The 24,354-nt window shown below is 39.3% G+C and overlaps 1 protein-coding gene and 1 long non-coding RNA gene across 16 annotated transcripts in view; one reads left to right on the forward strand and one right to left on the reverse strand.

Annotated features, from left to right (window-relative positions):
• Window positions 1–8,650, reverse strand: part of MMP2 (matrix metallopeptidase 2) — a 35,758-nt gene extending 27,108 nt beyond the window's left edge. Inside the window, exons 1-3 of the mRNA XM_031615372.2 lie at window positions 8,318–8,650; window positions 3,968–4,194; window positions 1,859–2,007 (exon numbers count right to left, since the gene is read on the reverse strand). Of these exons, the coding sequence (XP_031471232.1) occupies window positions 1,859–2,007; window positions 3,968–4,194; window positions 8,318–8,461 (520 nt within the window). The 5' untranslated portion in view covers window positions 8,462–8,650. The remainder of the gene's footprint in view (window positions 1–1,858; window positions 2,008–3,967; window positions 4,195–8,317) is intronic.
• The window catches only part of LOC116243587 (uncharacterized), a 519,295-nt gene that overhangs the window by 50,191 nt on the left and 444,750 nt on the right, over window positions 1–24,354 (forward strand). For 9 of the 15 annotated variants that reach the window (XR_016470852.1, XR_016470854.1, XR_016470855.1 and 6 more), the window contains exon 1: window positions 9,367–9,595. The exons of the other annotated variants lie outside the window; for them this stretch is intronic. This is a non-coding gene — a long non-coding RNA (uncharacterized LOC116243587). Of the gene's footprint in view, window positions 1–9,366; window positions 9,596–24,354 lie in introns of those variants that run through there. 15 annotated transcript variants of the gene reach the window in all.

Genomic DNA, 24,354 nt, shown 5'->3' on the forward strand with positions numbered 1-24,354 from the left:
GTGAAAGGGAATCAGACTGTGAAGAGCAGTGAAATGTTGCACACTGGATGTGCAACAACACGTGTGCTGTTATTTCTCAATGGAGACCAGCAGGATCTGTAAAATAAACATTGCAAATGAGAGGTATTTTTTTCAGAGAGTTTGCATCAGTCTGAAACACAGATTTGAAAGTAAAGGTGGATTTTCTTTTTTGCAGGTTTCTTTTCTCTGTTACACCTCAGATTGCTGTGTTCTTTTCTTTGCATAGTATACTGGGGGAAGCAAATCATCTGAGTGCTTCTCAGTAGAGAATCTCTGCAAAGCTAGCTCTTATTCAACGTCTGGAGTCCTGTGAATGAGCCTGTCCCTTCTCCACATCAACCACTCTGAGATGCAGGCTGCTCACAGGCAACAGCACTTTAAGTAACTCTCCTGTTATTGCACTGTAGGCTTTTCTTGGAAGTACACTGTGTGTGGGTAAGGCAGGCTGGCAAGGGCATAACCCTGGTATTCATAGCTTTCCCACCACACTGACCTGTGCAGCAAAGCTGGCTGCCAGCATCTCCAGTTGCATCATTTCAAGCTTTTCAGTCTGATGTCTTTCCATTTAACAGAAACCCTCAATACACAGGCTTGAATCTCTGCTCTGTTGCGCTGATTTCATGCTGCTGTCAGCCTCTTAATACTAGTTCAGTTCATTCATTTCAGTAGACCACTGTGTCAGTTGTTCAGGGAGCAAGAGTTTGACATGAATTTAGAAGCTTTATTCCTGTTCTTTGCTTAAGAGAAGCTGAAAAATGAACAACTTTGTGGATGTCCCAACTCCCGTGAATTTGTAGGCAATAAGGTGATGAGAATGAATGACTGTGGGAAAAATTCTCCCACTATTTCTGAGCTGAGTGTAATCTGCAAGTACTAAAATCAGCAGGAACACTTCTGCTTTTGTAAGGCTTGTCCAGTGAACCAAGCCAGCCTGGATGAGGATCTGAAGTTTTGGGTTCTGTGCAGAATCTCTGAAGCTTTTGAAGTCAACTCATCAGTGGCTAAAGCAAAGAAAACCAACTTGAAATGGAAGCTTTTACAAAGAGCTCAGTTATTCTTTAAACTGTTTGCTTCAATTCCAAAGTCTACCTCCCAAGTGACTGGCTTCAGAAATGTCTTCATTAGTATTAAAAATTCTGTGACTGTAAGAAATTCAAATGCCCCAGGTATACACTGAAAATTGTGTTCTCTTAGAGGAAACCAAGATTAATTGAGAAGGCATGCGCAGCTGAAATGAATCAAGTTGCTTATCATCAGCAGGACTAAAACCAGGATTCAGCCTAAGAGCCATACTTAGAAATTCTTCAAGACCAAAGAATGTGTTGAAAGCCTCTAGTCTGCTATGCTAAAGAACAGAGACCAGTTATGGAGATAAATTGAAAGTCTCAAATCCATTTTTAAGGCCTCCCCATATGTTAGGACCTCTGCTGCTACCACTGGAAAAACGAGCATGGAGGTGTAAATGAAGATGATGATGGCATTACGTAGTGTTCTGTTGTGAGAAGCCATCTTGCATCTGAAAAATCTGTATCAATATTTTCCATTTCTACTTCTGGTTTTAAATTTAAAAACAAAATGTTACTCCTAATAATCTTCTTCTGCAAAGGTGAATATAGAATAAGGATATGTTATAAATATTTTTCTCTTTAACATATATATATTTTAGGAAAAAAAAATCTTAGTGAAATTAGATCGTAGCCAGTATGAGCCAAGTGCAAGCCAGGACAAGATTTGCCAGAAAGGATCATGAGTCTCCTTATTGAGGGTAAGTCATTCCAACGTGAAGGATTAATGAAAGGAACAAAACCAAAAACATATGTAAAAATAGAAAATATACCCCATCGGCCAAAATTAATCATAATGTCTGCTTCTCCATCGTTTATTCGGTTAAATCTCAGTGGTGTGACATCACTCCAGACTTTAAAGGCTCGGGCAAAGGCATCATCTACTGTCTCAGGATCCAAATCCGGGGTATAGCCTATAATCCTTAGACATAAAAAGAAGAATTAAGAAACACATACCTTCCCTCCCAGTATATATGTTGCTTACTGATCAAAATGCTGGAAAGACTTTGAAACCGGTTGAAGAAGTAATGCTACTCCGTATGAGGTACAGACTTTATGCTGATCCAAGAGCATTCAGAGGTGGTGGTTACTACTCAGTTTTTCTTTGGAATTGACACAGCATCATTAACTATATAGTCAGAGGCTGTGGAACTTGCATGGTGGTGGGCCTTGCGTAAGATATTCAGTTTTGCATCAGTGCTGGTTTGCTGTCAAGACAACACCTTACATTCTTTCCCTCCATTACATTTTAGATTTGTGTTCTTGTAAACTGCTTAACAAGCTTGCAAGTCACGCTGTCACTTTAGACCTGAACATGCCAATGCAACCCTGTTTTGTAAGATTTGTCAGATAAAGAGCTCACTAAAATTCTGTCAGTCTCAAGACTGGATTGTTTTGCTCTTTAATAACAAATAAAAAAGCAGCCCTTCTCTCTCATTTTGGTAGTTAGACATATATTGTTTTATGCCAATTGATTGCTAAATCTTCAGCAGTGTGTTGGTAGGATAAAGCCCTAGACCTCGAATGTGGTTGGTTTTCTTGTGTTTTTGTTTGTATGTTCTAATTGCATTTCTCAGTGCCTTGTATTACAGCCATCTAACTTCTTCATAAAGAAAATTTCCATTTTTTTTTTTTGCTGCTGTTGCTGTGCATAACAGGTGAAACAACTCTATGCCTAGGGATAACATTGTCAGAGGAAGCATATCAGCAATACAGGGCTTTGTGCACTGCCACACGCTTACACGCTTTTCCAGCATTCATTAGACAGTCATAAAATGAGTAGTATGTAGAATTGTAACTAGTAAGGGAGCAGCAGGCCAAGTCAAGCACTTAAGACAGATCTGCTGGTTTTTTTTCTTGCTGCTGCTAAATGTTTTGTCCCAGACCATCTGATCCACAGGAATGTCTTTATTATTGAATTGAACTATATTGGTCCATAACTCTTTAAAGTACGAGTAAAAAATGAAAATATGTCAAAGCTATTGAAACAGTCTTGCTTTAAATCATTTCTCCTGACAGTAGCTGCTGGTCGTATGTATGTGCTTGGTCTGTGACAACCGTAGGGTAGCTTTGAAACAGCTTAGATGCCCAAACAACTGTGTGATACTGCAGCCTTCTTTCATGAAGGGTGGAATCTCTTGTTTGCTACTGTCCAAGGTATGGAAATAGAAAAGTGTGGTGCTTTACCAAACTGTGGTAACTTGATTGCATCTTAGCCATTAGAAAGTTCTGTGGTCATAAATAAGTGTTCTTAAACTGTTAGAAGCAGTATACAAATGGATATATTTAATATATTTTTTAAGTTTTTGTGTTCCTTATGTTGATGGATCATCACATGGATAGGTCCCACACCTTATTTAGTAGTTTGCTCCCTTTATTACCTACAGTTTTTCTTCTCTGACTGGCTTCTGAAGCTGAATTTTATTTCATTGGGTTCCTGATTGTTGAAGATTATAAGTTGATAAATAATAAATGTTTATTTGTTTTACTTTATATTTTATTTGATGAGCAATGTTTTTATGACTGCTGACAGCAGAAGGCTCTGTCTTTCTACCTGCCTTCTGCAGTCAGTAAGTCCTTTGGTCTCCATCAAGGAGGTGGGCAAGTAATGCAATCTTGCTCCAGATCCCATAGGGTGCTTGCAGCAGAGAGAGAACAAAACCAAAATCTTTTTGGGCCCAACCAAAACACTAAAACTGAGCTTTAGATAATTATTCCTGAAACTTCTGATGTTTGTTTAAATTCTAGTAGTCATCCAAACACAAGACTGTAATTCAAGAAATACTGTCTAACCCACTGAGCACCTACTCCACTTTGAAGTGCCTTGTATGGTTGGTCCTTAAAAGTGTTCAGGTTATGTATGAGCAAAACCCAGACAGTACCTGTATGTTATATGGTTCTTTTCCCATTTTGGCTTTCTTGGGAAGAAGTTGTAATTGGCCACATCTGGGTTACCACAGCGGGGTTTCTTCATTGTCTCAATTGTGTTTTGATCCAAATCTCCTGTTTCAGGCAGCCCAAAAAACTTCTGCATTTTCTTCAAAGTATCTTTCAGTACAAATAAGTTGCAGTTGTCTTTTGGGCATCCATAATATTTATTCAGGTATTGCTTGGGAATAATAAAGCACAGAACAAAGACTTTAAAATTCATAAAAGAGATAAGTAGTCATTACAAATAAATACTATAATTCCATGTTAGCTTTCCATCTGAAATTTGCAAGTTTTCTTTTCAAAATTACTGTTATTAGTAGCTCAGAGACCAGCAGAATCTCCTCAATAGACACAAACCATCCTTGATCACACAAATTACTAATTGAGCAATAATTTCCACTATTAGCCATCACCTTTGCTTGAGGAATTGTTTTATTAATAAGTAGAGCAAAGAGCTTTAATGTTGAACTACAAAGTGAAAACGAGTTTATCTTTTTGCTTTCTTTATGATGTGTAAATCTGCTTACAGTCTTAGATTGCATGTACTTTTTTCCTGGAAGACTCTGTGGATTATTGAGAAACTTGTCAAGTTAAGATATCAAAGCAATGACACACACACACAAAATCATTAATTCATACCACAAACAGCTCTTTGAATGTCATGTGTGTTTGTTTTTGAGTCAGCCATTGCAAAGACCTGAGGAAGAGTCTTTGGTATATCTCAGTTGGCTGAACACTGTATCTGAACAGGATGTACATACTTAAAAGCCCCATTGGATGCATGGAAAAAAAAGAGAAAAAAGGAATAAATGAGGCAAAGAGCATGTGACACATCATCAGTTCATACCTTTGACCTACTGGATAAAATCTGCAGACACACCATTGTGGTTCCACTTCAGAGTATTAAATCAGCCTGCTGTGATCTGCTCCCTTTGTCCCAGAGGACCAGTGGGTTTGCCTGTTCCCTGGCAATTGTTACAGTTAAGCAACTTGTCTTTCAAACGTGTGTTAATAAGCTGGATAATTACGTTAAACTAAACTGTGGTCCTAAGTATCTGTTCATGGTCTCCACCTTCTGTGTAGAACACATATAAGCTCACAGAAGCTGTTTAGGATTTAGTATTTTTTTTTCTCTTAAATTCAGTGTTGAGTGCCAGAATAACTGAATGTCTTTGGGCAGACACCGACCCTCTGAGAATGCCTGGCAGTCTGTAACATGTGGTGAAACCTGTCATGACAACGTTGTTGTCAAAGGAGAAGTGTGACCTCTCATAAGAGTCAGACAATAAAACTTTCAGTTATATCTTCAACTGTGTAAAATCTTAACTCTATTCCTATCTGGTAATTAACAAATCCAAAACAAAGACAGCTGGCTATTTTGAAGATTTGGATGCAGTGTTTGGATCCAAACTAAATTTGAGAAAACCTGTTTTTCAAGCTGTTGCCTTTGCTTGGACTGTTACAAAGGTAGGTTCAGTTGAAATGTTTAGACTAGGTACAGTTTTAGATTGCTAAATTTACATTCCCTATGAAGAGCAGATAAATTGATTGATGAATATGCTAATTTGGAAACATCTTGAATGATAATTACCTATCATTCAGTCACAGCTTGACTAACAATCTGGCAGTCAGGACTTGTAGGCTTTATCCAATATAGTGAACTCTGCAGTTCTCTTCTACTTGTTCAGAGCTTTCAGTAATTCCATGCTGCAGTTTGGGTTGACAATATTCTACATCTAGCTCTAAAAGAAGTGCTAGAGCCACGTCAAACACGGAGTGTTCCCACACTGATGTGCAGGCCATCTGGACTGGTGTTTAGCATGGCACAAAGCTGAGATATGCCATTCCCAGTGATGCTGGTAGATGGAAAGGTTGTAGGTTACTGATTTTCTAGTAAAGCTGTCTTTAGCATAGGAAGGAGAGTCCATCAGGTATTGTAACCAAACTATTAACTACAAATCCAAGGTAAGAAACAAGTTAAATGTATCAGAATTATTTTTTTACCAAAGATTCTAGGAAGCCTGACAAAATGATTATGCATGTAAGTCTTTGTGACAAAAATACTCCTGAGGGAAACCTTACTTTATGTATCTAATCATCATCGACATCAGCAAAATGTAGGAAATGTCTTTTGATGACTGCTGTTTGTCTGAACCTGGATTTCATCAACGTGAAGTCCAGGAGTACCTCATTTTACCCTGTATAGGAAATAGTTCCTAGTTGAATCAGAAAAGAATTGAATCAGGATGTTACACCATTTCCTTCAGGAGGTCTTCCATCTACCTACTGACTAAGCACAGATTTTGCTTAGTTTTAATAATTTTTATATCATATTCTGATATGGTATTTCTCCTGAGGGGGATACAACACTGGCAAGAAATGGGCACGCAATGGTTTCACCTTTGCTACCAGCAAATTTTTATCTACTCAGAGGAAATGGGGCCTAGGGCCTAATGTGAAATGCACTGAGAACATAAACAAGCCAGTTCGGAGCATTTGTTCTTATACTAATTATAATTTTAATGTAGCTTGTTCTGTTGTCTTACACTTCTGTTTGTATCTGCCAGTGATATACCATGGTACAGCATAGGCTGTGCATCAGAACTGAGCTTTACTGAGGACAGAGGATGCAGCTCTTGCCATTTTAGGTTTATAAGCATGATAGACAATGAACAAAATAGAAAATGGGGCACAATAAAGAATTGTATTTGGTAAGTTTCTAAATAAAAAGCCCCCCTCTCAGTTTTTCCTAAAATGGAGATTTTACTGAAGATGAGAAATGAACATAACCAGCTGTTCTATGAGGAGAGAATCTTGAAGAAAATGCAGTGTCTGTGTAAACCACATCTTGGCCTAGACTGCAAAATTCAGTTTCCCCAGAGTCAGCAGGGAACTGTGGTGATCTGGAATTTTGATCCAGCCCATTAATGAAACAGGGTCCAGCTGCAACATAGCAATTTGTGTTCTGATTCTGAGTGTTGGGGCTGTACAGATGGAGAGTGCGAGAGAAAAGCTGCCAGTTAACTTTGCCCAAGAATATTACCAGGAAGACAAAGCAGAACTGCAGTGTTAAACCAGCTTGTAATTTTCCTCTGAGTACACATAATAAATAGGTTGTTCTAAAGAAGTAGAGATGAGGGGAGATGTGGATTGCTGCTATTTAGTAAAAGCCTAACTGTGCCTAAGGAAAATAGATTATTTAAGGATGGTTAAATTACCATTAGACGTGTATGCCTCCCCTTTCTTTTCCCACACATGCTGCCCCCACCCCCTGGCTGCTGTGCTGCCAAGACAAAAGCTCTGGTGAATTTGTCTTGTTAAAGGCTGGGGAGTGCCCTTCTGGGGTCAGTTTATCTGTTTTTCCTCAACTTTCCACCACAGTTCCCATCTGGAATTTCTCTCTCTACCCTCCCCCAGACCATTAGCCTGGCAAGCTTTCCCAAGATGCACACCAGCTCCTAAAGAACAGTGACCAACTTCCAACCCTCTATATTCTAAAATAAGAATAATTTATCTAAATCTTCCTTAAAATGGAGTTACTGCTGAAGAAGAGAAATGTCTATAATTTACATGCTAAAATTAGGATCCATCTCAATCTCCCCTTAAATGGACTTCCCCATAGAACACCGTTTTTATGAAGGTCCACAGGGTTTAAAATGAGGTTAGAATAAAATACTGTAGATTTATAGCTATAATTTGCTAATGTCACATTCAGAAATTCAAACTTTTTAAAATTAATCTGGAAAAGAATATTCCTTTAAACCTCTGAGGGTTTTTTTTGAAGTCAGAACCAGTCCTGATGCCTTCTGAAACTCGAGCCAGCTTTCAAATGTAATTGTCCCTTAAAGCTGTGTTTATGCAGCACACAGTAAACAGTCTGGAAAACAAGATCCTGAAAGCTGTGATGTATGCGTTAAGCCCAGATTTCTGTAAGTGAATCTTGATAGCCCACAGTTCTATTTGATACAAGTAAAAAATTAGACATTTGCCCTTTTCCTCTCTTACCTTTGGAATCTGTTGATTACAGTTGCCATGATTCAATGAAATTATTTTGTACGCTTAGACTGAAGGAAAAAGGAAAAGATTTTGCTGCCTCTAAATTTTTTAAGAGAGGAGAAACATTACTTGGCTCTAGTTTTTACTTCTGAAAGCTGATACCTTTGCTAGCTAGCGAGCACTAGCAGAGACCAGAGAGAAGAATGCTACAGTCATTTCCTAGCCTCAGCTGAAAGAAGAAAGAAACATCTGCTTATGAAAGAAAAACAAAACAAATCTGAAGCAAAGATGAAACCAACACTTACCACTGCTAGCTCTTTGTCTGTTTTTGGAGTGCTGTCCCCAGGGAACTTAATGATTGGTGACGGTGCAGCTAAAGTTTTGTTAAAAAGATACACTTGGATTAATAGTACTTTAAAAACGAAGCCAAATACACTGTGAGTCTTCATTCTGCCTATATTTTTGCAATCCTCTTTGAAAAAAGATTTTTCTAACTGGCTGTCAGTTACTTTAGCTGTACAGTGCACTAGTTGCTTATCTGCACATCTTAACTCTCTGCACCGTTTTCTCTTTTGCTTGCTCTAGCAATTCCTTTGTATGTTTAAAACATCCAGATGCGCAGTCTCAAGCTACCACAAGAGGAAGTCTGAAAACTAGTGGAAACATGAGAAAAGGGCAGTTACCAGATGTGATTGCTGTGATTTTAAGGTAGCAACGGGCAGATACTTATTACTGCTGAAAGAAGCCACATTTTCTCCTCATTTGCATACGCTAAAGCATTTAGTTATGCCAGAAAGCAGCAAAGGGCAAGACCTGACTTAACGTTAAAGATGAAGCATCTCTTGTATTTTTTAAATTAGAACAAACAACAAAACAATAACCCCTAAACCTTATTTTCCTTCCTAAGTGTTTGTATTATTCTTTAGCCTATTTTCTTGCTGCATGTTCCTTTAGCCAGACGTGGTTACAATCCTACACAGTGCTTCTTGGTAACCATTTTGATGACATAGTTAAAGGCAGACCCTGCATGGGCTGGGGTAGCAGCAGAGGCTTTGTGTCCATCTCCTGCCCGGGCTGCACAAATTGGTGTCTGTGTGTGGGACTCACCACTTCAGCCCTGCTCTGTGCAGAGAATAACCAGAGCTCTGAACAAGATTCCTGGGCTTGGTGCAGCTTTTATAATAACTTAAAGCTTTGCTGCCAGTAGGCATAGTGGGTCACTTTTGGTTTTCTATGGAGCTAGAAAGAATCTGGCAGATGCAGCAAATAGGAACTATGCTCAGCAGTTACTAGGGTAACTGTGTACAGAATTCCAGGTCTGCTTGCACTATGAGTTTGGTGTATTGGTGCAACTGTATGTCTGAAATTCTGGTGCAAATATTGCCTTCATCATGGCTGGCCTTTTTATTCCTTCATAATACTGCCAGCTTTGAGGTGTTAATACAAACTGAATATTATTTTAGCCGAATGGCCTTAATCTAGGGGCTTGGCTCACGACTTTTTAAGACAGGAGACTGGCAATTCTGCATGAATGCAAACTGTGTTCTGGCCAGCCAAATGTCACAGAACAGTTTCTATTCAAGGTGAGTCCAGCCATCAGGGTTCCTCTGAGCTGTATGTCAGCAATGAGGCTGTGACAGCTTTCCATGAATGTTTCTAAACTAAGGGTTTCTGGGTATAACTCCTGTTACCAAGTAGTGTTGTTAATGAAAAGTAAATACTTTGCTGGTGTTTGGTATTTATTCAAAGTACTTTGATATTTAATTGGAAATATTTGGTATTGACAGTTCACTGACTTACACTAACATCGAGTTGTTTTGCTAACTGAATCCTATTGCCTGTGAACTGAAGAACCTTATATGAAGACAAGGGTTGCAAACCATGGGCCAAGACCTTCAGGAAAAAAAACATTCACAGGAGTTTTTGCTGCCCATACAGTTTGACTGAAAAGCACAGCAGTTCTGTGCTCAGCCACTGGCTGAACAGCCATGGGATGCAGCCCTTATTGTATGGGGAAAAAAAAGAGTTGCAGTAATTTGTGTGTGAGCAGGGCTTTCTCTGTAAGCAAGTAACTCTCCAATCCTTCCGTGTGTGATTCCAATGGCACTTGAGTTACAGTGAACAACTTTCCTCTCGTGGTTCAGCTTTGAGATTGTCATCTTTTCCAGCAGTTGTTTTAATAACTGGTAGTTCTGAAAATCTGATCAAGTTTTTCTGCAGCCTGCACTTGGTTGTGGAGAATGGCTCTCCTGCTTTGTGATGATTGCTCCTGTTTGTGAACAAAGCATCAGCAATGGATGAAGAAAGCCTGTGAGTGGGCTGTGAGGTCCCTGCAGTTTGAGAATCTCACTGTATTTCTTACAGTATTACTTATCCTTGCTGGCAGTGAGAGTCCCTGCAGGTAAACTTAGATACATTTCCTCAAAGAATCTGCAGCAGAAGCATACAGACCTAGAGTGGAACATCGTTTCTTGCTTTTGACAGCAGTTTTGCTGGTAAACTGCTTTCCTGGTGCTACTTCATCTAGTGAGCATCTGTGTTCAGTTAAGAAACGTACAGGGATATTGGATTGGTGGTTACTGGGTGAACACATGCATTGACTGCAGTTAGTAGCAGTTTATGAGATTGTAGCTGAGAGTTGAAGACCTATCATAATATGATTAAATTTGGGTTAAAACATTTCTTGTTTCCATAGATTTCAATTTGAGTTCCATGGGACCACTCTGTACTCAACACGCTGTGCAGGTGCTAGGACTGCAGTGATGCTAAATCCTGGGAGCAGGGGACTGCTGCTGCTCTTGGGCCTCAGGACCAGCCTTGCTCTGAGCCCACGGCTAGGCTGAATCACATCATGGTTCTTTCTAGTTTCCGGCTGAGCTGGAAGTAACATGGTGTGATGTGTTTTGTTCTCTGATTAGATGAGTTCAAAATCAGTTAAAAGTGAAGGGAGAAAGCAAAAAAGCAAGTAGAGGAAGAGGAGCAAGGCTCCCTGAGAAGGTAATGTAAGGCCATCTACCTTCATGGAAGAGCTGAAAGCGTAACGTAGACCTCCTTCCTATTACCTTAGTATGTACTCAGCAAAACACTTCTGTCTCTGCAAACAGTTGCTACCTCTGGATTAGCTACATAAAGTAAATGCACTTATAGCCACAACTACATCCTTTATCTATTTGTGGAAAAAATATTTCAATGTTGCACATAAATTCTATATAATTTAAAATATTTATGAAATATACTTATTAAATTACCTCTCTTAAATCATAAAAAGTTGGTCTCTGGTTATTATGTTAGGTTCAGGTCAGAATCACTCTATACTGAGGCTTTAAAACCATCTATTTCAAGAAGAATTGTGCCAGATTTGCATTTCAATTGCGTATTTTCATGCATTAATAACTGTATGGCAGAAACCACACATTCTGAGATGGCGTATGCCTCTTCTTGGGACATACTTCAGTAATAACAGTAAAAAGGGAATCATGTTGTCTTGTGTTATTGAGCCGTAAGCTACATTTCTTAGGAGATCTGACTGTGATAAGAGACACATGCGTATGTATTAGCATGCTGTTTTAATCAAAGGATTATTATGTTTTCAGAAAATTATTTTTAAATGATTTAGGAACACTCAGTGGTTTCTGGATTAGACTTCAGATGATGTCCTGGGCAATTTGTTGACACAGTAGTCAACCCTCCAGAAATATACTGTAGCAATTCCTACTGTCATTCATACTGTCAATTCCAAAATGATATCAAAAACTGATGATTTCCTGGAGGTTCTAGAGAAATATATTAGGCAGAATGTCAGTGAACACAGTCCATGGGAGGATGATGGATTTATTCTTACTAAGTTTTATATTATTCATAATGTTTCATGTTTTAAATTGCTTTTTGCCACGTGTAAACTTGTAGGATGCTGCACTAGAGAGTAGAAAAGCTCCCGTACTGGTTCCAGGCTGAACTTGAGGGCATATGACTTGATTAGCTACTCACTACCATTTCCAGTGGCACCTCTGCTGAAGATGGACTGACTATGCAAGTAATTGTATTAATATACTATGGGAATAGATTCTTCCTGCCATTTTGTGCTGGCAAGACACTAAGCTCCGAGTGTGTCATTCTGCACCTGTGAGAGAAGAAGTGGGAGTTTGCTGCCGTTGACTGATGGAGGTGTGTGCCTCTGTAGGGACAGAGAAAGGCAAATATTAGCAGTTTATCCGTTTCAGTAAGCTTGTCTTCAGGAAGCAACGATTACTCATAGCAGCGTCCACTTGAGTTTAGAAGGATTAATAACTTTAGCAAGAAGTCATTTGCATTGCAGTCAAGTGAGCTGATCTAAGACACATGTGGTGAAGAGTTGATTCTAACGTAGCATAAGCCTTAAGTATTCACATAATTTATTATCTGGAGATGCTTGCTCTCAGTAGCTTGCTCGGATTCCTGTGATCCCACTCACCATATCTGACCACCACATGAGGGAGTCTTTAAACTTTGGAAATCGATGCACACGTGTGTGCGTGTGCAGAGAAAAGAGGGATGAATGATCAGCAGTTGGTAGGAGTTACGAGTTTCAGCATTTAAGGTAGCAACTGTATTCATGCTTTTGTTTTTCTCATGCCTTCCGTTTTAGGAAGTTAGGTTCCAAAGATGTGAAGTTCCTTTGACACATGGGTTTCGTTTAGTTAGCTTGCTACTAAATTAGAAATGAATTTTTATTAAGTCTGCTACCTCTAGACAAGGTATTTTTCACTGCATTTGTTCGTTGTGCTTCTGCCCAATCCAGAAATTCCTGCTTGTGTCCTCAGCTGGTGTTAATTGACATTGCAAAGCTTCTGTTGGGTGAATTAGTTCAGCAGAAATATGCTGAACAACTTCAATCAAACCCCAGCCCAAGTTTGCATGTGTTCCCCCTAGAAACTTCCTTGTTCCTGCTTGATGCTGCCAGATGTTCAGGTTTAAAACACCAAATTGATAAATTTCTCTTACCCTCCATACTGGCTTAATGTAATTCTGACCCACTTAAACTATATTTGTTTCAAGTATTTGCTAGCATAAATTAACATTGTCAATTTGGTGAGGTGTTTTTTTTTTGGGGGGGAGGAGGGTTTGTTTTGTTTTTTTCTTTAACTTGAATTTGTGACCTTACAATTATTCATTGTTGCTGAGCATTCTGCTAGCTAGTTAGTTCAGAATTTTGAAAATCTTAATGGATTTGGTTAGAACCTATGTAATTTCTATGTACCTATGTAAAAGACTTCTACTAAAAGTTGATTGTTACCTGCTTATCCCCCCTGAATTTGAGGTGTGTTTGTTTAGAGACTGGCTTATTGTGAAATAGTGTGCTGATATGACTTTAGCACAAGCTCAAGTAATTCCCTTGTAGCTTGTAGAGATGTTGAATGTAAAGCAAATCAGATTGGTCAAGATAAGCTGCTCAGGGAAAGCCAAGCCCAGTGCGAAGTTGTCTCTGGCTTTCTTGAGAGCCTTGTTTGCCAGCTCCTGCAGGCCTGGCCTGTCTCTGCACCCTCTGTTGTGTAAAGGGAAAACAGAGTTCAACTGCCCCTCAGCAGTGAGGCAAGAACAAGGTTTTAGTGTCAAGCTTTCAGTTGCAGAGGAGTAAGAAGAAACCTTATTTTGGAAAGTGAGTCAAGCTGATTTTGTGTAAGGATTTCTTTGGTTTAGTTTTGAGTTATCAGGATTCTTTGAAGGCAGTGAATCTGTGAATTGCAGAGAAAAATTGAGTTATTTCCAATGTACTCATGAGCACTCCACTTGCATCAGTTTGTAGTGTTTCAAAGAAAAACTTGTTGACTATTAGCACCTGATGTTATACTTCTGTTTCTGTATTTTTATTAGCTCTTCCCCTATTCTCAAGCATCCAATCACACAATAATTTACAAGTGAGTTTATGATTTGTAACAGCTAGTAATCATGTGTTCAGTTGCATTTCACTTTGGTCTTTATTCTTTGGTGAAGAATAAATGGGGTTTCTTGTAGGGAGAGAGAGGGACCTTTGGCCAATAGCTTCTCTATTTGAAAATATGCTGGATCTTATGGATAAAGCAGAATGAACGTGCCTTTAAAACTCCACATCACTGGGAGTTTGGCAGAAGAAGGAAGCCCTGATGCTGGTAAACTCAGCACAGTCGTAAGTAGCACTGGGAGTGGATCCTACATCTATATTGATGTTAGCTTGCATCATATTTTGTCAGTGACCCTGTTGATCTTCATGAGGCACCTTGCCGTGACGGATGTGAGAAAGCACGATGTTGCCCAGCTCATAGCTGGTAAGGTAGCCATAATATTACTGCACACATTAATAAGAGCAAGAGCTAAGCTGATGTGTTTATGTGATGGGCTCCAAAGCGAGCTACGTAACTTCAGCATTTCAGATTTCAAAAGGAGTACCTCACCGAGTGACCCATTTATCGAGCACTGGGAGGATGTGCAGTGCTTGCAAACAGGGCCATGCCAAAGCTGGGCTATTCCCACTGCTCTGCTGTTTGTCTTCATGAGAGATACCTTTGTTGGAACAACCAGCTAGTGCAGTCCCAAACATGTCAGAATAATTCTGCTTGCTTTGCTGCTGCTGCTGAGCAGCCGCTTGTTGATAGGCACTGTACATCTCGCTTGTCATTATAATGTTAGTATTCAGACACCAAAGGGCTTTAATTAATGACTTTGAAGATCTGGTCTTTTATAATTCATGACAGAACTTTAATTAAAATCAAATATACAGCAGTTGAACTAGCAAAGGATTTAAAGTGCACAATCTTTGATAGAGAAAGTGATTCCCTCTGACCACCAGTACTGTATGCTGAATGCAAATTCCATTTCATTACAACAAAGTCAGAGAACAGGATGGGCTTTTTCTGAAACAGATTGGTCCCTGTTGTTATAGACTCTGGAAAATGGTAAGGCCGAAAGGCCTGTTGTCATTTGATTCCTCCTCCAGTTCCCCTTTTCTCCTTCTAAAATGCTCATATACTTTACATGTCTGTATTAGTAGAAACAAGATAAAAGGACAGAAATTTGCTTGATGTTTATATACTCAGTATTTATACAGACTGTGTAAAAATGCTGTGTATGTATCAGGGACTCACTCAAAGACTTGTTAAAGCAGTAGGCAAATTCTTATTTCACACAAAAGGAAACTAATGCACTGCTTTTAGGCAGTGAAGGGGAAATTAATGTAGTTTTGAAGAATTCAGAGTGGTGCAGTGATCAATTATATCTTTTTCTCAACTATGTTATGTTAGCTGGACCTGAGCAAATATGTAACAGTACATTGCTCATAGACTAACATGTAGTACTGGTGAATGTGGTTTTATTAGGGCAATTTGATTTGTTTCACTTTGGTCTTACTGTATCCCATGAGCCACCTCAATTTCTTCTCAAATACACTTTTATCTCGGGGCCTTGTACTGTTGTCATGTTATTGCACCGACTTCCATAAGTCCTTTGAATGGACTTTGTTGTCTTGTTGTCCCTCTGCCTTCTTAGGGTAAAGGTTTAGAGGATGCTTGTGGCTTTGATTTTACAGCTGGGTGCAGTATTTTAAGAATTGCTGTCTGAACTCCTGACTGGTGGGTCTTCCTTTCTGTGGCAATAGCTGATTGTTTGGGATTGCTGAATTTCCCCATCCTGCATATGAAGGACAGTCTGCTGCTCTGAAAGTAATGCCTCCTATTTATCTCCATGGAAACTACAACAGATACAAAGAGCACAATAACGCTATTTTTCAACATAGTCATATTGAGCAGCAGTTTGTGGCATCATATTAGAAAAGCTTTGGATTACTTTCAAGAACAATCAGCAGGCAGTATGTTTAGTGTCTATACCAAGGTAATTCTGATGGTTACAGGCACTGCATGTGTTGCAGAAACTGTCTGAAAAGGCTGCTAAGTTCATCAGTCTCATGGCTTTTATTTAGCAGCTTACGTTCTTTGTATTATTAGATATCAAGGTCAGCTTACTTTCATTTAAAGAGATGTACTAGATCATTGGTCCTCCACAGAACTCTCAGGAACAAAGCCACAACCTCAAAGATGCCAAAGGAGAAAATATAAGGGAATAGTGAGAATCTCAAAAGAGAGAAGTGAGGAAAGTCTAACAGCCTTCCATGGTTACAAGGGAGCTATTGAGTGCAAAGGAGATTTCCATTACAGCAAAAGCCTGAACCAGCAGCACCACGTGCCTGTCTTTCAGTGGTCTGTGTTAGCTCTTAATGGGAATAATGGAATAAAGGCAGCATTTGAATGGTCAATGAGACTGTTTCTATGAAAAGATTAAATTCCATCTTTTTATCTTTCAACATTTGTATTAATCTTCCTATGGTCTTTATAGGCTGTTCATTTATTTCATGCTTGACCATTGTTATTAGGGGGCAAATAAATGGCTAAACTACCTCCAGAAGTAACTTGATAGGCCATAGAGTAGTCTACATTTTCCTATCAGGGAGACTGATTCTTGGGCCATTTGCACAGATTTTTATTCCTTATTTTAAGGTAGCTTTAAATACTACTGCTCCATACAAAATCTACATCACGTTGTTTTCTGTTTGATAGGTGTAAAGTGCTTAAGGTTTTACTCTGAAATCTAAATGGAAGTTTACTTTGTTTCTGTTTCTTTTTATACTTAGTCCAAGACCCATGCCTTCCTATCCACCATCTCTTTCTGAGTATAGAAATACTTGACAAATGTTTGCTGCCAGCAAAGTTATCTTTAACATATTCCTCAAAGAACAGATCCAGTACCTTTTGTGCAGATAGAATTTATCTTTTGTGCAAATTTATAATACTGGAGTTTGGAGGATGACATGGCTCAAATGCTGTATTAGCTTTTGCATTGTGTCCATTAGATATTTTTACGAATTGGCTTTTCCAATTTTCTGCTCCTAAGAGAACAGACCCAAATTTTCCAGACTTTGCCATTTTAAGGAATATTTGCATGGATGTTGCTCATTAATTCAATCTTGCGATGTTTTACTTCTATGCAGTTCTGTGCTGAGCTGTCACATAGATACATTAGCTTGTATCTACGGAAACTTCCATTTGCATTTGTTTAACTTAAGTTCATCACATTTGTCTTTTAAATAAGACTGAGGAGATCATTCCAAGATGCTCTTTAAGGCCCCCAGCACTGGGTGTGGAGCTGGAGCTGTATTTACCTGGTTTGTCGTATCTCAGGATTTCAAAGTTCTGACATGAGGGGAAAAAAAAAAAAAGGAAGAAAGAAAAAAGAAAATCATTCCTACCCTTCTGGTTTTAATTCTAATCAAGGAAATGTACTTTCATTTTCAAATCCCAATAACCCAAAGTGTTGCAGATTACAAGATCCTGACCTCATCACAGTGCATCTCTGACCTAATACAATGTTTCAGGAAAATGAGTCTCAGCATTGTTTCCATTGCTTTCTGGTTTATTACAGAGATAATTAGAACTGATTCATAGCAATTTTTTGTTATTAATTTGAGTAAACTAATATGAACCAATGAAACATGTATGGATATAGCTTATTGCATGTGCTCCGGAAGACTCTACAGGTTTTCACCTCAGTGTTTGCACAAACCTTACATCCTTGATCAACTTTTTGATTGCTTTTCCCAAAAGTAGTATTCAGCCTTCTTATATAAAGACAGCAGAGCTGGCAAAACAAACTGTTGGTGTATTTGATTCTCCTAGTTTCACAAAATGCACTACAGCTCAGATAACTATGAAAGAAAACCCAGTCATTGTAAGGGCCACAAAGGGAAGAGTCTGTCTATTGCCTCAAACTTTCTTACACTGTTAGTGCAATAGGTGCCTCTCTTACTTCCCAAGTTGCAGCAATCTGTAACAGGGAATATTGCAGCCCTAGGGGAAGAATCAAGACTGTGATTGACTGGAAGTATCTTTTTGTTATTTATTTTTTAACCTACATGTGTGAGATAGTACAACATGGCCCTTCCTATGGGATGGTAACCAAATTATGAATAGTTTACTCAAGATTTGAAAGAGAATTTTTTTCAAATCTTAGGGATCAACTGGCAAAGGCAGTTTATTCTTATGGCCTCAGTTTGACAAAGTGCTTAAGCACTTGCTTTTACTCAAAAGTGACATGAAACTAAAGGGATTATTCATATGCATAAATGGTGGATTAGAATGCATTTGGGGGAGGAAAATTAAATATATTTATCATTGCAAATAATGTAAATCCTATACTATCAACTTCTAATGGGCTGAAGTTCAGTCAAAAGAATAGTACTACTCATAAACAGTGTGAAGAGGAAAGCAGGCATAATAGCAAGACGAATCTTAATACCTTCAAAGCACCTTTCACCCAGTGAGTTCACACTGCTGTATGAACAACAATGATCAACGTTTCAACAGCTCTATGAACTAAGCTGAATATCTCCTTTCTCAGATGGGAAAGTCAAAGCACAAAGACTTTGAATGATTTATCTGCATGAATTGGTAGCAGAGCTAAGAATCAAATCTTGGCTTGGCTCAACCTGCTGTGGTATTATTGCTCATCCCAACTACTCAGTCATTTATGCTATATGGAAGTGACAAGTTCTGCCATTCAGCTGGAGAAAGATGATTTTTAAGTATGATTTCTGTACAATTCTCATCATTCTGCAGTTTTGATCGTTGTTTTTTGTTTGTTTTACAATGAGTTTGCCTGTTCCTCTCCTAGGACACCAAGCTGTGGATTTAATTTTTACTGCATTAATTCTGGTCTTAACTTTGATTGAACAGAACAAGCCAAGTCAACTTGTTTGGTGATGGTACACTGCTAAAGTAAATATGTGACTTGGGAAAGTCATTTCTTTCTTACTGGTATATAATAATAGCTGTGCATTCTGTAACTTGCTTCCCATTCTGAGAGTTGTGCAGCCATATTTCTTTAATGGATGTACAGTTCTCCCCTGAAGCATGGCAGGCTCTTCTGTCCTACAGATCAGAGACACTCCTCTCTTTCCCAGACCCTGTGTGCTACAGATGCTAGCTGTCCTTTCTCTCCTCTCTGAGAATGGATTTTTAGCAGTTCTTCACATGTAGAATATACTACTAGAAATACTCTTCTCATCATGTAGTAAACTCCGCAATTTTTACTGCTCAAGGAAAATTGCACAACTAAGAACCATGATGTTATGAGTTCTTTACAATGCAAATCTTTGTCAAGAACTTTCCAAATGTGGTGAAACACAGCTTGTTGTTTGCTTTTCACAGTTCTGATAGAGGACTCTTCTTTTTGCAGACCTTGGAAAGTTGGCCATTCATTTCTCTGGGGGGGAGGACAGAGTTTCTTACTTTAAAGACTTTTCATTATTTTACGGTTTAAGATTTCTATCGTACAGCAGCCAGAGGCTTTTCTTAGCCCAGCTGTCTCTCACGTGAGCTGTACATGCATATCTCACTTCTAGTAGACGTGCTGTATGTAACTTTCTCAAATCCTGTAACAGTGAAGGAAATGACTGTAAAACAATGGCATACACCACAGACCTGTACTTCATATGTCTGACATCTGCTTACTTAAAAGAGATGAGTTTTTGTTGTTGCTACCAATTAAGAGACAATATTTTGGGAAAGTGAGTTGGTTTTCTACTCTGTCTGGCACATTAACAGCATCACTGTCAGGTAAATTTCGGTTAGCAGATTTTTATTTGATGATGATACTTGCGCTCTTTGGATAAGACTTCAGGTTCTAGGTTATGTCTGAAGTGCTGGCGGAGTAAAAAAAAAAAAAAAAAAAAAAAGGAAACCTACTTGTTTTGTAAATTGAGTAAACTTAGCTTGGAAGACTCTGTGGATGACTAATGTTCATTAAATCACATTTTCATTATTTTGAAGTTCAGAGTTTGAAGGGAAGAAAAAAAAAATCTGCTTATGGTGATTGTAGAAAAATATATTGAGGTATGAGAGAAACTGTGGTGGACTGTGGGCCATTCCTTTTTAATAAGTATGACATCCTCTTACTCTGTGACCTATTTTGTGATATGACTCTCTAGGACTTCAGCCTCATCCAGTCATCTTGCTGTGTAAAGATGCTGTTCCTTTTACCCCTCCAGCATACTATATAGAGGCACAGCTCACGGTTGGCATTCAGTGTAAAACTCAATGTAGTGATATCTCTGAGCACCACCATGGTCATGCAGTGCCTACTTCTGGTTATGCTGATATAGGAGACTTCTATTAGCAGCACTTTTCAGAAAGTTATTGGTTGTTTCAGAGTTTGGTAAGAATGCTTTGCACCAGCCATAATAAACCCAAGCTGTTGCAGCTTAACCGCTGGGTTGTTGGTGATTCAAGTCCAAGACACTTGCTAAATGGTTATTAAGGTGAGTCAGGGGCCCCCCACTGCATGGGTTAGCCACATCCCTATCTTCTTCCTCAAATGTATATGTTACTTGGAGGACCCAGTCTGCAGGTAGCCAACACTGCTGCAGTGTTTTGCAGAATAACCTTGTTACGTCTGAAAACATGGCATCAAATGAACTTTAGAGGAGCTGAGCCACTCTGAGATTCTGAACGCGAGATCTCTGCCATGTCTTTGCTGTTCAGCACGACTTTAAATATACAGAGCTAGAGCCGGAAGGTTTTTGGTTTTTTTCCTGCCTTATAATGCAAAACAATTGTCAGCGCTGTTTAGTCAGCCAGTTCAGCTGAGGTTATGGTGATGGAGCAGCCAAGGCTGGCGGCGTCTGTCCCAGAGAGCAATACTGACACCCTTATTTGTGTCCCCATATCTACAGTACCGGAAACACTACATTTTTTACTGGACACTGCTGCCTATTCCTTCCTGGACTTTCAGTAGTTGAATGAATAAGGCGTGGGGAGGATAGTAATATGACAGACAGCAGAGGCAAAGTTAGGAGAGAGCTCGCCAGCAGTGTGCGGAAATGAACAAGACAGAGTAGAACCCAACATCTGTGAACAGACCCATCATAATAATAACATGGGAAAAAACCCACATATAATGGTGCTGGATTTTCAGAAACAACACGGCACGGTCCAGATGTGATTAGGATAATACCAGGTATAGTTTGGTTTGGTCTAACAGACAACATTTGGGTAATCTAAATATGTGGTTAATTGGTAGGTAAAATATTTTTGCACTCATGTGGTGTATTTGATGTGTTGGAGATCGTTTCACTCCCTTTGTGAGCTGTGGAGCTAACAGCTCCAGTACTGTGGCATGGAATAGTGACTATTGGTGACCACTCTCAAACTGGATGTTACAGAGGTGCAATTATCCCCCCAAAACCACAATTTTATAGGCTCTATGACTCAAACATACTGCTGTTTCCTCCCTGTGCTAGACAAAATGCAGGCAAGTGGGCAGATCAAGCTGTGATCTGATCCAGATGCATCTTGACTCTGTCTCTGGATCCCCTGCAGCCAGCACTTAGCTGTGGCTCTTACCAGGAGCCCCGGCACATCTCCCATGGCTGATGTCCACATGCTTTTTGAGGCTCAGGGCTGATGGGTCCACTTGTTGCTCTGCCAGTTTGTTGGCATTTCCATTCTGGGGTTTACTTTGCAGAAGTCTCCAAAGCATTGACAAGTGGAAAGCTATTTGTTGTGTATCTGTCTGAGGGTGCCAGTGGGAACGTAGTGAACATGTCTGGAGAGAGCTTGAAATGCAGGACTGACTCCAAGCTGAGAAATGATGGGTTGGATAGCATTACGTTGTAATTTGATTTGGTATAGAGCACAGCATTAAAACACTTCCTAAAGTTGTGATAAAAATTGGCCGTCACTCATTGCTTTCCTTTCCCTCTAGGAAGTATGTGTGATACCAAAAGAGTTGTGCCATTTGGTTTTGCTTGTTAAATCAAGTATGTTCAGTTCCTTTGCAATGGATAGTGCCACAGTGAAAATATGAACTCTTAAGTGGCCTTTCTATAACGCATGATGGAAAAAAATAGGCACCTGGTAGTTAGACTGGTGTCTGCAGCAGCTCTAGGTATAAAGCAGCTGGCCAAATGTCAGTGGATAGGACAGTGCAGATTCCTGTGAACTCTCAACTCTGTGCTGCACATCAAAATTCTTCCTGCAATGAGATGTGAGGTTACTGACTGTGTGACTTGTTACCAGCATAGAATGCTGCCATGCTTCACTCACGAGTATTTGCGTAAATGAACACATCTCACTCACTAATAAGGTGTGGAATGCAAAGATCTTAACTTAGGGTGGAGTTGCTACTTTCCTCATCTTTTATGGAGCACGTGGACTTGATTTTTAAATGTTTAATTCTAACACATCTTATTAAACGTGCGAGCATAGAGAAGCACCACCAGTCAAAGACATCGTTATTATATGCATGGAGGGTTATCTCATGTCTTTCTACCCTCATCATTCATTAATGATGCACAGAGGCTTGTCATTTGTCTTTTCAATTCTTTGACTTAATCTTATTGCTCATATTTTATGCCACATGGAGAGCTCCTTAGCAAGCATTCATCATCAACCTTTACCTATTTATAGAAATAGCATCTCTGTTAGGCCAGCAAAAGCACCTTGTGTTCTCTTTGTATTTTGCTTATGAACTTAGTGTAGCATCAGTTTCTTATTGATGCTGTTTCTTCCAATCTTTGATTTTCTATGATTAGTAAAAGAAGAAGCTAACACAGCCTACCTTTATCTTATTTGCTAGCAGCTTATCTCTTGTTACATACCAGGTATTTTCATTTAAACCTTGGTTTTAACTCCAGTTTGCCATTCAGAAGTTCCTTAAGCATGCTTAAGTTTTTGCCCAGTCTTTGTAAAACTGTCAGACAGCAATGTCTTCTGTGAAATACCTTGGGTGTGTGTCTTTGTAACACAAGCTGTGTCCTCTGGGAACAGCAAAGAGACTATTAAAGTGGTTCTGACTTCCACAAGTCACTTTGGAAAGGCCCCCAAGATACTCTCATCATAGAGTTGTTGGAGTGTTTTAAGTTTTTCTAGCTCAATTTAAAAAGCTTAATCAAACTTTTTGACACAACTGGCACACATTAACATTTTTGAGCTGTAAACACACAAAACAGGAATTTCTAATTGCCAGTAATTAAAGTTTGTGGTTGGTTTTGAAATGTTTTCTTATTTTGAAGAAGTCTGAAGTGGTACAGCTCCCCAGTGACGTTCCCAAGGAGACAGTGGTCTGCCTGAGGCTGTCTTGCTGTCTCTCAAAAGGTAATAGGGAAAGAAGTGGGCTGTGTACTCATCCTGCATAAACATTTGAGCTAGGGCTACTGTTGTGTGTTTCTGTAGCAAAAACTTAGCTCCTTTTTATAAAAAATGTATTAGCTTGCCACACGAGATATCCCTTACTGCCTGTTACAAAATTTAAAAGGATGCCAGTGTGTGCCCATTTTTTGCAAGAGAAGCACCTCACTGCAATGAGGTGCTTCAAAAACTCAGAAACACAAACCCTACTGTCCCAGCAGAACGTGGGTGGTTTCCCTCGCTTTATTAAAAACATTTACAAATGAAACGTTCTTTGGACTAGAGCTAACCCTGAATTACTCTGAAAGGATCCAGAGACCTACCAGCCAGGGGCCAAGTTATATGCATTTCCTCTGAGCTCTTTTGAGCACAGAGGGAGGCAGTCCTTCCCTGATGCTTCAGTGCTTTATCCAAATGCTGACTACAGAAAACAGGAGGGGAATGTCTGCTGGGGAATACAATATACCAGAGCTGTCTCGGCTTCCTCTGGAGCATCTGGTGTTGATGACTGCTAAGAGGAACTTGATAGGGGGCATAGCCTAATCTAATATGGTAATTCCTAGATTTTCATGATAGCTTGCTGCTTGACAGAAGCCACTGCTGCTTTTTCTGCTTCCTGGCTCTCGCAGAAGATTCTTGCATAATCTAGCTCAAAAAAAGAGCAGAGCTGCTGAGCCAGGGCTTGCCAGTCTATTCTCTGGGGATGCACTTTCAAGTAATTTTGCTTCTGAGAGTGGTATTTCTGGTGGCCACGCCACAATTCAGTTTTCAAGCGCTTGTCTTTCATTATCTTTCACAGGGTTCCTTGATTTTTTTATTTTTATTTTTTCCCCGTCTCTTTTAGTCAGTTAAAAAATACAGTAAGATCAGCCTTTATTGTGGTACTCTGGCACTTCTGTTTTCAGTTTCTGCTGTAGTGAGGAAGCCCAGAGGGTTGTTTTTTGTTTTTCTTTTTTGGAGGGTTTCTTTTTTTTTCCTATTGGAAGAGGTTAACTATTTGGAGCCTAAATTGGTTCTGCAAGTGTGGGTGATGTTTCTCACTCTGAAGATTCAAACTGGAAAAATCAGGCATCATCTAAAGTTTTTGCACTTAAAGCAACATGAAACTCATTAAAGAAAAAAAAAAAGAAAGATTTTTGTCATTAAAATGTTGTATG

Source organism: Phasianus colchicus, chromosome 13, assembly GCF_987193195.1.
Source record: "Phasianus colchicus chromosome 13, bPhaCol1.hap1.1, whole genome shotgun sequence".
NCBI classification, from domain to species: domain Eukaryota; kingdom Metazoa; phylum Chordata; class Aves; order Galliformes; family Phasianidae; genus Phasianus; species Phasianus colchicus.